Source organism: Entelurus aequoreus, linkage group LG07 (genome assembly GCF_033978785.1).
Source record: "Entelurus aequoreus isolate RoL-2023_Sb linkage group LG07, RoL_Eaeq_v1.1, whole genome shotgun sequence".
NCBI lineage: Eukaryota > Metazoa > Chordata > Actinopteri > Syngnathiformes > Syngnathidae > Entelurus > Entelurus aequoreus.
In genome coordinates this window covers 69094633-69109920 of record NC_084737.1, presented here as the reverse complement: position 1 = coordinate 69109920, position 15288 = coordinate 69094633, and the positions used below count along the sequence as shown (strand labels likewise).

The window sequence follows — 15288 nt, the reverse complement described above, 5'->3', positions numbered from 1 at the left end:
GGAACACCATCCCTACCGTCAAGCATGGTGGCGGTAGTATTATGCTCAAGGCCTGTTTTGCTGCCAATGGAACTGGTGCTTTACAGAGAATAAATGGGACAATGAAAAAGGAGCATTACCTCCAAATTCTTCAGGACAACCTAAAATCATCAGCCCGGAGGTTGGGTCTTGGGCGCAGTTGGGTGTTCCAACAGGACAATGACCCCACCCAAACACACGTCAAAAGTGGTAAAGGAATGGCTAAATCAGGCTAGAATTAAGGTTTTTATTTATTTTATTCCCAAAGTCCTGACTTAAACGTGTGGTCAATGCTGAAGAAACAAGTCCATGTCAGAAAACCAACAAATCTAGCTGAACTGCACCAATTTTGTCAAGAGTGGTCAAAAATTCAAGCAGAAGCTTGCCAGAAGCTTGTGGATGGCTACAAAAAGCGCCTTATTGCAGTGAAACTTGCCAAGGGACATGTAACCAAATATTTACATTGCTGTATGTATACTTTTGACCCGGCAGATATGGTCACATTTTCAGTAGACCCGTAATAAATTCATAAAAGAACCAAACTTCATGGATGTTTTTTGTAACCAACAAGAATGGGCTCCAATCACTCTATGACAACAAAATAAGAGTTGTAGAAATGATTGGAAACTCAAGACAGCCATGATGATATGTTCTTTACATGTGTATGTAAACTTTTGACCACGACTGTATATTATCATCACATTTTAAAGAAAATTCTGATGTTAAAAGATCACACATGTAGGTGTAACACTACATATATGCAGATAGTATTTAAAGGCAGCTAAGTGCATAGCTAGTTTGAGTCAGATTTCTGTTTAGCAGCTATCACAGAATGCAACAGGAAACTTAAAACCAGAACCAGCTTTATTGTCCAAATATGTTTAACACACCATGAATTTGACTTGGTAGACTATCCTCGCTTTGTTCAATCCAAAAAATAAAGAAAAACGCAGCAACTCCAAGAATGCAGTAGCAATGATTGCCACCGTGTACCTGTAATCTGGCGCTGTGTTCGTTTTTGGCTAAATATGGGGGCTCATTCCTTGTTTTTTTATTACAATAAACAATCTGGTTGTGTAGGAGCTACATCATTGCATCACGTGTCCACGGGTGGCAGTATAACATTGATTATAAAAGCACAGGTGTTGGGACTTTGGAATTAGAGATGGGATTTTTGGAAAGTTCGATTTTGAAGAGCCGTTCAAAAGACCAGCTCGTTAGTATAGTTCTTTTTTTTAAACTGTTATTTTTAATCAAGGAAACAATCACTGGTAGCAGTTATAAGATAACATGTGGAACGGAATCATTTACATTTACACAACTAAGAATAAAATGCATGCGTGTATATAAAAAGTAATAATAAAACTATAAAAAAATGTATACCTTAAAAACATGAATACAATATTGTATACAGTATTACCTGTTGTGTGCCCACTTGAAATACTAATTAACCAGACAAGTGGATAAAAATAAATAAATAAAAACAATAAAAAGTAAAAATGATTTACAAAAAATGTGAATCCAAGTGCTGCTATGTTTCCTTTGACTCTGATTCATTATTTAGTCCATTTGCCAGTCGAGTGACTCTATTTCTTCATGTGCATAAAAAAAAAACTGCGAATCAGTTCTCATCTTTGAAAAGACCATGTTATCGAATGGGAAGCTCACCCAACTAAGATCCACTAAACCCAATCCCAATGTCTCAGTGACAGCAGGAGGAATAAATGAGGAAAGTATGAGAGTAAGACTTACAGTATACTCCAAAAAATGTTTTATACATCGTATAAAAAGCCACCGTATGTTGCCTACTCAGTGTTGATTAGCTCTCAGATACAACAGCTTCTATATTTGACTCTCTCCAAATGCACTGGTTTTAATAAAGAGAGCAAAGTGGGCAGCACTGGAAAAAAAAAAGAGAGGGAATGAAGAGACATATGCAGCAGAGCGGTGCTCAACAGCAGATTAGATGATTAGATTGATTTAGTGATTTGGTTTTGCAGATGGAGTGCCTCCACATGAAACAAATCGGGAACCGCTGGTAACAATTTGAGGCAGGCTTTAGCTCGATATAGTAGTTTCATCGGGTAGCTTTAGACAAATTAATTTGTCCTTGGTGCCCCTAAAATAGACCTGCATATATTTGAGGCATATGGTGCCCTGCTGCAGATCCACCCAGGTACCCGAAGCCGATAAAAGTGACATAACTGTCAAAGTGATGCAGTAATATGTTGTATGTTCTTATTAAGCAATAATTACCATCTGAATATCCCTGAAGTGCTATCTATGACAAAGAGGCACAGCTTGTGAGCAATCTAAACGAGGAGTATCAGATGTTACGTGGCACTTGTTGCAATTAAAGGTAATACATGATACATTTAATGCGACAATGATCGGGGCTTGATCTTGTGGCATAAAAAGACTTGCAACCGTTTTTAACAAAAACAAAAAAATAACTGGACAGTCCACGCAAAATACCAAACCACTAACCTGCATATTTTTCTCTGCGTTCAATTTGATTTAAATCCGTCAAGCATAACCCTCCAATGGTTGAAGCTACTTTACACGCTGAATAAGCTGCTGTTATGAGAGGTGTTTCAACTTATCAGACGTTAATATGCTTGGCTATTTGTGTTAACCTACAATGTGCAGAACCACGACCCAAATGATGGATTGTGGGTTTGATGCAATTGAAAGCACATTCTTGTTCGTCATTTGTTCTCATTTGTCATCATTTTTACCAAAAAGGTACTGGGAATTACAGTAATTGTTACTAAAAAAAAAAACGGAGGCAGTCAGAACCACACAGCCTGAAGAACATGAACAACAGTAAACTAACAAAGTGTTTGGCGCTGCACAATTTTTGACACATCATTTATTCATTTCCAGACGTTTAACATTAGTATCTGTCCTCCTAACAAGCACAGTCTAATGCAAGGTTGTCTTAAGTTATTTTACAGGCATTTATTCAACTGTAATAATAATAATTATGTACACCCAAAACATTGCTGAACAAGCGCAGAGGAACAAAAACAGCCCTTCAAATGGCCATGGACTCTAGATCCTGGTAACTACTTTTCCTGGAACCTTTGTTTCCTGTGGCTCATTGAATTTAGTGTTTGCACAGAAGGAACATTTATGTAACTTAGGTGAATGGCGTTACAAAAGCAACATTCATGATTGTGCTGTAAAAATTCCACGTAATACTCACATTTTAGAAAAGATAGCTGTGAATATGATTTATGTAGGAATAGCCATTGATAGTATATGATGGATATGTTTATTGTGTGACACAGCCATTGAAGGACATGCCATCGCTTATTATCTATCAGTGAACACATTCAACAAGAGCTGCCGTCAGCATCATCTTCTTCTAGTCAGTCAGGGGTTGGGGGTGTGCTCATTGTAGCCATTAATACTGACTTCCTCATTTTGATGAAAAAAATCACCACAAACTGTTTCATTCATTTTTGTTTTGTAGGTTAAAATGTTTTGTATATTGTGTTCCTGAGTTAATGTTGCTGATACATTTGGGTTAATTATTGTTGTTGTTTATGTTTATTCTCATTTTTCAGTATTAAATGGTTCAAGTCAGTCAAAAAATGTTTATAAGTTAAATGGGATTTCCTTTTTTTAATTCTGGAAAATTGATAGACTTTAAATGTTTTCTGTTAGAGACTAAAACACATTGTTAATAAAGGTATTCTTTGTTGGAAGTTAATTGTTGTTCATATTTTATTTTCTTTAATGTTAAAGATACAATGTTATGATGCAGAAGTGTACTTATAACAATTATATAGACAAATGATACTATTTATAGTGGCCGCAGAGAGTGTGTGTGTGTGTGTGTGTGTATGTGTGTGTGGGCGGGTGTGGTGGGTGGGGGGGTGGAGTTGTCTTAAACTTAGGGTGGGTGGCGTAACAAAAAATAATTGAGAAGCACTGCGCTCGAGTAACAATAATACATTTTCAAACATTTTAGTAATAAGGATTTATCTTAAATCATTCAGGGAGTAACACATCCCCATGTTCTTACCTTTTTGGTACTTGCTTTTGTGTATTTGGGATTCCCTTAAGTCCAGAAAATTTGAAATCGAACCGTTGCGGCATGGCGGAGATATTTATTAAACAATCTTCCCTTCTTTAAAACATGCTCCAAACGAGCCGTTTTGACTTTTAGACTTTAGTGATGTTGTTGTACCTTAGTTTTGTCAACAGATATCTCCATACATGGTACAGGTTTACCCAAAGAGCTTTGCGCGTGTCCGCCATTTTTATTCAGTTGTACTCAATAAGTGTTTTAAATGTAGAAAAAAAGATATAACACGACCCCTTTAAAGGCCTACTGAAACTCACTACTACTGACCACGCAGTCTGATAGTTTATATATCAATGATGAAATCTTAACATTGCAACACATGCCAATACGGCCGGGTTAACTTATAAAGTGCAATTTTAAATTTTCCGCGACACTTTCGGTTGAAAACGTCTAGATATGATGACATATGCGCGTGACGTCACCGAGACAACGGAAGTATTCGGACCCCATTAGATCCAATACAAAAAAGCTCTGTTTTCATCCCAAAATTCCACAGTATTCTGGACATCTGTGTTAGTGAATCTTTTGCAATTTGTTTAATGAACAATGGAGACTGCAAAGAAGAAAGCTGTAGGTGTGATCGGTGTATTAGCGGCGGACTACAGCAACACAACCAGGAGGACTTTGAGATGGATAGCAGACGCGCCAGCCGCCGACCTCACCTTGACTTCCTCTGTCTCCGGGCCGCCGACTGCATCGGTGATCGGGTGAAGTTCTTTGTCGCTCCGTCGATCGCTGGAACGCAGGTGAGCACGGGTGTTGATAAGCAGATGAGGGCTGGCTGGCGTAGGTGGAGAGCTAATGTTTTTAGCATAGCTCTGTGAGGTCCCATTGCTAAGTTAGCTTCAATGGCGTCGTTAACAACAGCATTGTTAAGCTTCGACAGGCTGGAAAGCATTAACGGTGTATTTACATGTCCATGGTTTAATAGTATTGTTGATCTTCTGTCTATCCTTCCAGTCGGGGGTTTATTTATTTTGTTTCTATCTGCATCTGAGCCTGATGCTATCACGCTAGCTCCGTAGCTAAAGTGTTTCGTCGATGTATTGTCGTGGAGATAAAAGTCACTGTGAATGTCCATTTCACGTTCTCGACTCTCATTTTCAAGAGGATATAGTATCCGAGGTGGTCTAAAATACAAATCCGTGATCCACAATAGAAAAAGGAGAAAGTGTGGAATCCAATGAGCCCTTGTACCTAAGTTACGGTCAGAGCGAGAAAAAAATATGTCCTGCACTGCACGCTAGTCCTTCACTCTTACGTTCCTCATCCACGAATCTTTCATCCTCGCTCAAATTAATGGGGTACTCGTCGCTTTCTCGGTCCGAATCTCTTGCGCTGCATTGTAAACAATGGGAAAATGTGAGCAGCCCTTCCTCCTGTGACGTCACGCTACTTCCGGTATAGGCAAGGCTTTTTTTTATCAGCGACCACAAGTTGCGAACTTTATCGTCGTTTTTCTCTACTAAATCCTTTCAGCAAAAATATGGCAATATCGCGAAATGATCAAGTATGACACATAGAATGGATCTGCTATCCCCGTTTAAATTTTAAAAAATAATTTCAGTAGGCCTTTAAGTGAAACCTGCAGGCTTTACCTGTAGGAGGGTGAGGGATGTCCCTGGGCCTCACAGCTAAACACAACTTCTCTTCGATTCTCTCCATGCTGAAGGGGAAACACAACACTGCCAGGTTGTTTGGTGAACACAGGTCTCAGCAGAACTCTGTTTCCTGTGTAGAGGAACAAAACAAATATGTCAGAAGAACCTGAAAAATGTGTTGTGTGAGCATGAAGGTACATTTAAGCAAATTAAATACGATTAAATAGCTCAAAATTATTTACCTTTGCCTACAAAGCTTACACTGTATAAGTCACAACATCAAGTGTAATAACCTTAAAGGGATTTGGATCAAACAACGACAAAAGAAGAACACATTGCGGGATGAAAACTAAGTTGTGTGATTTCCAGTGCAAAATTATCTTCTAACTTATTAGACTGCTGAATATAACATACCTTTGCAGTACATCTATGGCAGAAAGTAGACAATTTGAGTAATTGTAAAGGGAATTCATGAGGCTTATGAGAATGTATTTGCATTCCTATAACTTCACAGAAATGTGACGGATCTGTAGGTAAGATGTTATTTGTACGAAAGTCGGGTATCCCTTAAGTCTCTGGAGCACTGGGAGTACAAGGTTTATCCACAAAAATAACTCAGAGAGGGTGGAGATGTTTGACAAGGGGCCTTGTGTGCTGATTGTTCACCTCCGCAAGGATAAGCCTCTCGGAAAGTTACACAGGATAAAAGGCTGCTTGCTGTGATCTTTGTTAGAGGACGCATGTAGGTTGAAGTCAGGCAGAAAGAGGATAGATTAACAGAGATGTGTCTATGAATATAATTGCCAACAATGATTATATATCATTTCCATAAATTCCGGACTATAGGCCGCTATTTTCTTCCTCGGCTTTGAACCCTGCGGCTTACAAAACGGCGCGGTTCATTTACAGATTTTTCTTTGCTGACGGTCATATTGCAAATAGCTTTACTAAAACAAAGCAAATACATTGAATAGGTGTGTTACAGTTTGTGCTATGCCCCTATTTGTTTGACAAATTCACTCACTGCAGGTGCAGCTGTGCTGCATTGCCCTTTTGTCTTTTAGCCGTCCACACTCCATAGAGTTTCTCCTCGTATGGATTCTTCATTCATCATTCCAAGCAGCGTCTGTAAGTTTACAGTATAACTAAAACAATTCGTACTTGCTAAACCGTCCCATGTGTGATGTCTGCCGTGGTGTTTTCAAGCATTACTGTATGTGCTATCGTAATAAAATAAAACTAGCGTCGTTAGCGTTAGCTAATATGCGAACACGTTTACGAGTGTCTTTGTCAGTAATATTAACTTAGAATGGCATTCTTTTTGTATTGTTTCAGTTTTTTAAATTGACCAAAACTTCACCGTAGGCTTATTGTGTGTTTAACTGATTGTAACGCTAGCTTCCACAGCGAGTGGGTCCATGACAATGACTTCTGTTTTGTTTGATCAGCCATTTTACTGCCATGTTACAGACACCGTTTGGAAACAATTAAGGTATGTATATAAACATTAACAAAATATTCCAGCGTAAATAATTCATTTGACAATGTATATATATCTGAGGCTTATAGTCTGGTGCGGCTAATATATGGAAAAATATTTTTTTCTTTTAAAATGTAGTGGGTACGTCTTATATCCCGGTACACTCTAAAGTCCGGAAAACACTGTAATTTGCCAACTTTAACAATCAACATCAAACTCAGGCAAAAATAGTTTATAAATGATACACATCACAATTCTGAAGATTTATCTTAAAATCAAGGCAAGGCAACTTTATTTGTATAGCGCTTTTCATACACAAGGCAGACTCAAAGTGCTTCACAGACAACAAAGTGAAATGAAAGAAAATAAAAGCAAAATTAAAATGCAGACAATGAAAATAAAAACAGTGCAGACGTTAAAAGTTAAAAGATTAAAAGATTAAAAGATTTAGCTAAAAGCTGAGGTGAACATAAAAGTCTTCAGTCTAGTTTTAAAAGTAGTCAGAGTTGGGGAAAGTCTGACATCTTCAGGAAGTTTATTCCAGCTATTTGTTGCATAGTGACTGAATGATGCTCTCCCTTGATTTGAGTTTACTCTTGGAACCGCTAACAGATTGGTCTCAGAAGATCTTAGTGATCTAGAGGGCTTATATAGTGGGAGCATATCAGTGATATACTTCGGCCCTAGACCATGTAGTGATTTATATGTGAGCAGGAGGATTTTGAAATCAATTCTCTGATGTACAGGGAGCCAATGTAAGGATTTAAGAATTGGTGTAATGTGCTCACATTTTTTGGTCTTTGTTAGAACTCTAGCAGCAGCGTTCTGAACAAGCTGTAGCTGCCTGACAGTTTTTTTGGGAAGACCTGCAAGGAGACCATTACAATAGTCTAGCCTACTGGTAATAAAGGCATGTACAAGTTTTTCAAAGTCTTGAGCTGACATGAGCCCTCTAAGTCTTTTTACATTTTTGAGGTGATAGTAAGCCGATTTTGTTACTGATTTGATGTGACTGTCGAAATGTAAATCAGAATCTAAAATAACCCCAAGATTTCTGGCTTTATTTGAGGTTTTCAGGGACAGCGATTGAAGGTGTTGGACGACTTTAAACCTTTCTTTTTTAGCACCAAAAACAATTATCTCAGTTTTATCTTCATTTAGTTGTAGGAAATTTTGGCACATCCAGTGTTTGACTTGCTCAATGCACTGGCACAGAAGATCTGTGGGGCGATAGTCATTTGGTGATAGCGCTACATAGATTTGGGTGTCATTGGCATAGCAATGATGGTCAATGTTATTATTATTATTATTATAATCAAAAACTAAACATGAATGATTCGAAGGGTCATTGTGAATTAACTGAAAAACAAACTAAACTAGTTAGTTCATAAAATATTGTGTTATCAAATCAAAGAATATTTTTTTACTAAAAAGTGCTATTAGGTAAAAATTATGTTTCCTGCTAAAAACTAACCTATAAATTCTGTGACCACCAATATACTGTAGATATTAGGACACATCTTAAAATTTCAGCAAAGACAGCACTGAACTGACTTGTATGTTGGCAGCACCATGCCAACTTTAGCATAATGGTGAATAAGTGTCAGAATAATAAGAAGGGATTGAGCTCTAGAGCTTTGTGCCTGAAGGCTCGGTTCACACTGATGCAAACTCTCTGAAACTCATTTGTTGCTCTCACGGGATGCGAGCCTGGCTTGCCTACCTGTAGTCAAACATTCAGAGTCTACCTACTGAACCAGGCAGATCAGTCTGAAATCGACAGACTAAGAAGACTGCAGATTTGTTTTTTAGGGAGATTTAATTTTTGCGCCCGAGTAGTTGGTTTTAACGCGCCATTGGTGCATACTGGAAATACATCGGACAAGTAACAAGAGTTGACAGATGTCACCTATTTGAAGATCTGAGATGGCGTGAAGCCAGAATCTTACGGCGCCACCAGCTCTGAGCACCCCCAGGCACAGAAAGCAAAATGATGAAAAACTACTCTATCAGGGTATTGCACTGATCCAAAATCCTGACACAAAGTTCTCCACACAGTGCTGCAGGACAGAGATGGAGGTCATTATGAAAGGGTCTTTAAAGAAAATAGGTCGCCTCCATTCTTATCAGTTACCTGCTGTGAGGTGGTGATAATATTGCAGTCATTTCAGAGGAACTCTCAAACAAACCAAAACTCAGCTTGCTAGAGGTGGTGGAAGGAATGGAGGTGAGTTGTTTTGGAGGCTGAAATAAAAACTAATCTTAAATCCAATACTAGCTGACAGCAAATGAATACCTCCAGCTTACCTCAGCATGAATAAACAGGCGCGTAGGGAGTCAGCTGTAGGGGAGGTATCGGGTGTTTGAGAGGTCCCAAATCCATTCGTTCAGCTCAAGGTTTTATGCATCAAACAAAAAAAATCTTGCTTTTAGAAGCATCTTTTCCCTCTGTCCGAGCCGATAACGGACACCTATGGGAACTCTCAAATTCAGAGACTACAAATATTATTTCAAGGATTAGGTTGTTTGAGGTGCGATATAAATTCAAGTACATCTCATCCATATATGTGAAATATTCAAGGAACTTATTAATATTATAGATCATATAAAAGGACAAAGCCCAAGCGGGTGACTTTTCCAAAAGGCTATGCTGCAGTGACTTTGGGCAGGGTTCAACAGCTCTTACTATACCAAAAGAGAAATTGAACCAATATTCTCCAGCAATATCCAAGCATGTCACACCATGTTAGCGCAAATCAAAAGTAGTACTTATGAAATCCAATAATACCCTTGCATGAAGGGTATCCAATACCATATTCACTGGGGATACTGAATACGGGACGAGCAAATGAAAGCCTTTTTTTTTTTTTTTTGATTATTTCTACTGACCCCACACATAAAGCAAGAAACATATTGCTTCAGTATAACCATTTTTCATCCAATTTAAGTATGATGCCTTGCATTTCTCTCTCAGTATTGGTGACAAGGTTATTAGCTGTCACCTACCAACTAATAAGTTTACATTAATAGAGAAATCCATTAAGAGTTAAAACATAAGCCTTTTTACCACTAGTACGTCATATTACCTTTGTTAATCATAAATCCTGACCTTTCTATAATAAAGATGGATTCTTCAGGACCATTAATGTATATTAGTAACCTATCATTTCAAACAGGTACTTTTCCAAACAAAATGAAAATAGCTAAAGTTGCACCAATTTATAAGACTGGAGGCAAACATCAATTTACAAATTATAGACCTGTTTCTTTACTTCCACAATTTTCTAAAATCATTGAAAAACTGTTCAATAACAGATTAGAGAGTTTCATAAATAAAAATAGAATACTCGAAGAGAACCAATATGGATACAGAGCTAATGTTTCAACTTCAATGGCTTTAATTGAAATTACAGAAGAAATTACCAATGCAATAGATAGTAAAAAATGTGCAGCAGCAGTGTTCATGGATCTAACTAAAGCATTTGACACTATTAATCACAATATTTTAATCAAAAAACGAGAACGATATGGCATCAGAGGGTTAGTCTTAAACTGGATAAGAAGTTATCTAACGAACAGGAAACAATTCGTGAAGCTAGGCGAACACACGTCTACAACGCTAAATATATCCTGTGGTGTACCTCAGGGATCAATACTAGGACCTAAATTATTCAATCTCTATATAAATGACATTTGTAAAGTTACAAAAGATTTAAATTTAGTACTATTTGCGGATGATACAACAGCGTTTTGTTCAGGAGAGAACACTCAGAAGTTAATACAAATAATAACAGAAGAAATTAACAAATTAAAAAGATGGTTTGACAAAAACAGACTATCGTTGAATCTCATTAAAACTAAAATAATGCTATTTGGTAACAGTAGAAGAGAAAGTCAAACACAAATACAAATAGACGGAAAATAAATTGAAAGAGTAAATGAAACCAAATTTCTAGGTATAATGATTGATGATAAATTGAACTGGAAATCTCACGTAAAAAATATACAACATAAAGTAGCAAGAAACACGTCAATAATGAATAAAGCAAAACATGTTCTAGACAAAAAATCACTTCATATTCTCTACTGCTCACTAGTGTTACCATATCTGAGTTACTGTGTAGAAATATGGGGAAATAATTACAAAAGTACACTTCATTCATTAACGGTGTTACAAAAAAGATCAGTTAGAATAATACATAATGTTGGATATAGAGAACATACAAATCCTTTATTTATTGAATCAAAGATACTGAAATTCCACAACATAGGGAATTTGCAAACAGCTAAAATTATACACAAAGCAAACTATAACCTGCTACCCAAGAATATACAAAAATTATTCTCAAAAAAAGAGGAGAAATATAATCTTAGAGAAAAATGTAATTTAAAACATTTGTATGCACGTACAACACTTAAAACCTTCAGTATATCAGTATGTGGAATTAAATTATGGAATGGATTAAGCAAAGCAATCAAACAATGTACTAATATGATCCACTTCAAGAAACTCTTCAAACTTAAAGTGTTTACAAAGTACAAAGAAAAAGAACCATGATAAACATTCTGAATTTATTTAATTCATCCATTCTTTCACTCTCAAAATAATCTTACTTATCTCATCATACGAAATGTAACTTACTTCACCAATTATTATTTATTTATTTATTTTTATTGTGATTACTTATGGAGTACATTGTGAATAAATTGAGAACAGGAAGTGAACAAAAAAGTTTAGCAACTGTTATGTAAAAGAAAAGGGGTAGGGTTAAATAAGCTCTGCTTCTTCCTACTCCTTTTCGAACATGTTGAAAAGAGAAACTGGAAATTGTGATGTATCATGTTGTATGCTTGCATGTTCGAAATAAACTCAAACTCAAACTCAAACTCAGATAATATTGATGACATATAGCAGACTGAAAACTTAAGTTTTATTAAAAATGAAATATGCATAAATACTGGGATATGGACACCATTCGCAGGGAAGTACTGTTAAAAATTACAGAACTTCAAAGATGCAATAAAATACTTGTTGAAAGTATTCTGAGGAGCTTCTACCATGTTTTGATAAATTAGTGTGGTAAGTCAATATTTAAAATTCTATTCATCTTTTGGGATGTACTGTACATCACAGGACGAGGGATCGAGGGGCTGCATAAATGTTTGTTGGCTGGCTTGAAAGAGCTCATCATTCTGGCTAGCTTAGCTAAGCAAAGCCACTTGGTATGAGCATACTTCACAGGATCCGTGTAGCTGTTTCAAACTTTAATTGGGATTACTAAAGTGTTTAGCATCTCTGTATGTGCAAAATGAAATGGTATTAGCCAAATGTTAAAAGGAAGAAGAAGAAAAAGAAGCTGCAAAGAAAAGTCGGATGCATATGCACTAGGTAAGCCATAATCACAGTTCGGTTAAGGTCATGTTTTGCTTTTGTGTAAACCGTTATATTATGTTTTTTAATTACATTTCAAAAAAGGAAAAATGCTGAAAGGTAATTTTTCAATCAAACATTCTCAAATGAAAAAAATATGTTTAAATTAATGTTTAATGATGTTTACAAACTATGTTTAGGTAACTGTAACAAAGCAGATAAGTTCAACAGGAAAACATTTGAATGGTCTGAAGAAATGTATTTATTAGGAAAGTACATTTCCTTGTTGACTCAAGTAAAGCATTAATAGTTCCATCTTGTAGCCCCAATCTTAATCCCTACTAAACAATGTGCACACTGCTTTCCCCTAGATTTAGTTCTCAGTGGGACTTTTGGAAGGTTTCTGGAACCTTATCGGGAGCAGGCTGTGCTGTCAAACGCTGATTGGTTTAACACAGTTGGGGGGCGTTCCTAAAATGTATTTTTCGAACACCAACCACTATTACAGACAGAGTATAAACGCCAACTTTTTTATTTTTTATTTCTTGTGTATTTCTAATACAACATATTTGAAAACAGACAAAAGAATAAAGTAACTTTAAATTTGCAGGACCTTTTATGGGGTATCTGTGTGCTGAAGAACGCTAATCAGTGAAACTATTTTGCAGTGTTTTTACTCAGCCGTAGTCTTTAAACAGTTCAATGTTGTTTATCATTTTTTACAAACTTCATTTCAATACGCGAAGCTACGAGAAATTGACAAAGTATTCAGCCGGACTCGATGCAGGGACCTCATCTGCTTATTATTCTGAGACTTTGTTTTATATATGTGAAATAAAGTATGTGAGTGGTTTAAAAGTAAAATCACATCAAATATGAACTATTTACTTTATTACTTGCTGTAAAAATAGTCAGTAACATGCCTTTTATGTAGTTATTAGCCTTTACCCGAGTGAACCGAATGCTAATGCTAACAAGCTAATGCTAAATCCGATGTGTACCAGGAGCTTAAAGTTACTGAGCTTTTGGTGGAAAAGGGCCTTTTGTCCATTTAAGTATCGGACCCTCACTCAATGCATTTGGTGTGGTAATTTGGTACGCACGCCTCTGAGTACCGTCTATCAATCAATCCATCCCACGTCTTCTGCTTATCCAGGGTCGGATTGAGCTGACAGCAGCCTAAGCAGAGAACCACATAATTCCCTTTCCGCAGATACTACGTCCAGCTGCTCCTGGGAGATCCTGACGCATTCCCAGGACAGTTAAGAGACACACTCTCCAACGTGTTCTGGGTTTTCCCCGTAGCCTCCCGATGCCTTGTACGTGTAGGCGTAAATGAGGCATCCTAAACAGATGCCAGAGACACATTATCTGGCTCTCTGTAATATCAAGGACCAGCAGCTATACTCCCAGATGATAGAGCCTCTCACCCTTTCTTTGATGGAGAGCCAAGCCACCCTAAAGACTTGTTTCATCTGCTTATACTCGAACTCTTTCTGTTCAGTCACTACCCAAAGCTCCTAAATATGGGTGAAGGTTCTTAACAGGTAAATCGAGGGTTTTGCCTTTCAGCTCAGCTCTGTCTTCGGACTGAGGCAAAGTCCACATTACTGATGATAGCGAATCCGCCTGTTGATCTTGCGATCCATCCTTTCCAAACTATAGATCAAGACTCCAGGTACTTTGGAGTGGATCTGCTTCCCGACCTTTTTCCCTTATGCGTGAAAATGATGTTTGTTATGTTTCAAGTTTTTTTTCAAGTTTTTATGGATAATCTGCAAACCATTCAGAAGTCCAGAGGGGGTACTATGTACTGCTGTTTGGTGCATAAGCGCAAACAACAGGATCCATAATTCCACCATAAGGCAGAGGGAGACGACCCTCTCGTCCACTAGGTTAAACTCCAATATAGAGGCACTAAGCTGAGGGGCAACAAGTATTGCCACCGCTGCCCATCCCTTCTCACCCCTCGCAACACAACAGTGGAAAATACTCCAACTCCTCTTGAGAGGATTGGTTCCAGAACCATTGTCGTACACCAAGGTGAGTCCGACTGTGTCTAGCCGTAACTCAAACATCAGCTCAAGCTCCTTCCCCACCAGAGAGTAGGGCTGGACAATCAATACAATTTTTAATCTCGATTTCGATTTTGCCTTCTCATGATCATAATATTATTACAATCCGAAAAAAACGATTAATGGGCCGTGCAACGTCCATGTAAATTCCTGAGCTTGTAACGGTAAAACGGCTGAGTGATTGTATGAGTAAAAAAAGAGCAAATCTCCTCGAAGTTTAAAATCTTACAGGGGATGTCACAGTATGAAACTTTCTTATCAAGGTTATTGTGAACAACATTATCACGGTTATCAATGTTATCGCGGTATTTTTAAATGTGCTCAAAATTTTCAAAAAGTACTTATACTGAAATATTTCAACCTAGTTGTAATAGAAAACAAACAACACATTCAAAATGATTTCCTTTGTAGAAGAAACATTATTGTAGAAAAGAAAACTGTCTTTCATGTACTTCAAGTAAAAATGTAATGTGTATATGAAAGCAACACAAGTGTGTAGTATAAAGAAAGAAACAAAATAACATAAATTAAATAGATGAGGCAATTCCTGAAGGAATTGCATGTGAATGCTCCAATGCTGAAGTTGAACTGAAATCCTGGAATTTTTCTTAGAATTGTTGAAGTAGAGCACACAATTCCTGAACAGG

The 15288-nt window shown here is 37.2% G+C and overlaps 1 protein-coding gene across 11 annotated transcripts in view; it reads right to left on the bottom strand.

The window, feature by feature from the left end:
- cntn3a.1 (contactin 3a, tandem duplicate 1) overlaps positions 1-15288 on the bottom strand; it is a 213963-nt gene that overhangs the window by 133662 nt on the left and 65013 nt on the right. For all 11 annotated transcript variants that reach the window (XR_009826854.1, XR_009826853.1, XR_009826852.1 and 8 more), the window contains one exon: positions 5713-5845. Coding sequence is in view for 7 of the 11 variants with exons in the window: in XM_062054358.1 (XP_061910342.1) it covers positions 5713-5845 (133 nt within the window). In the remaining 4 variants the exon portion in view is untranslated. The remainder of the gene's footprint in view (positions 1-5712; positions 5846-15288) is intronic.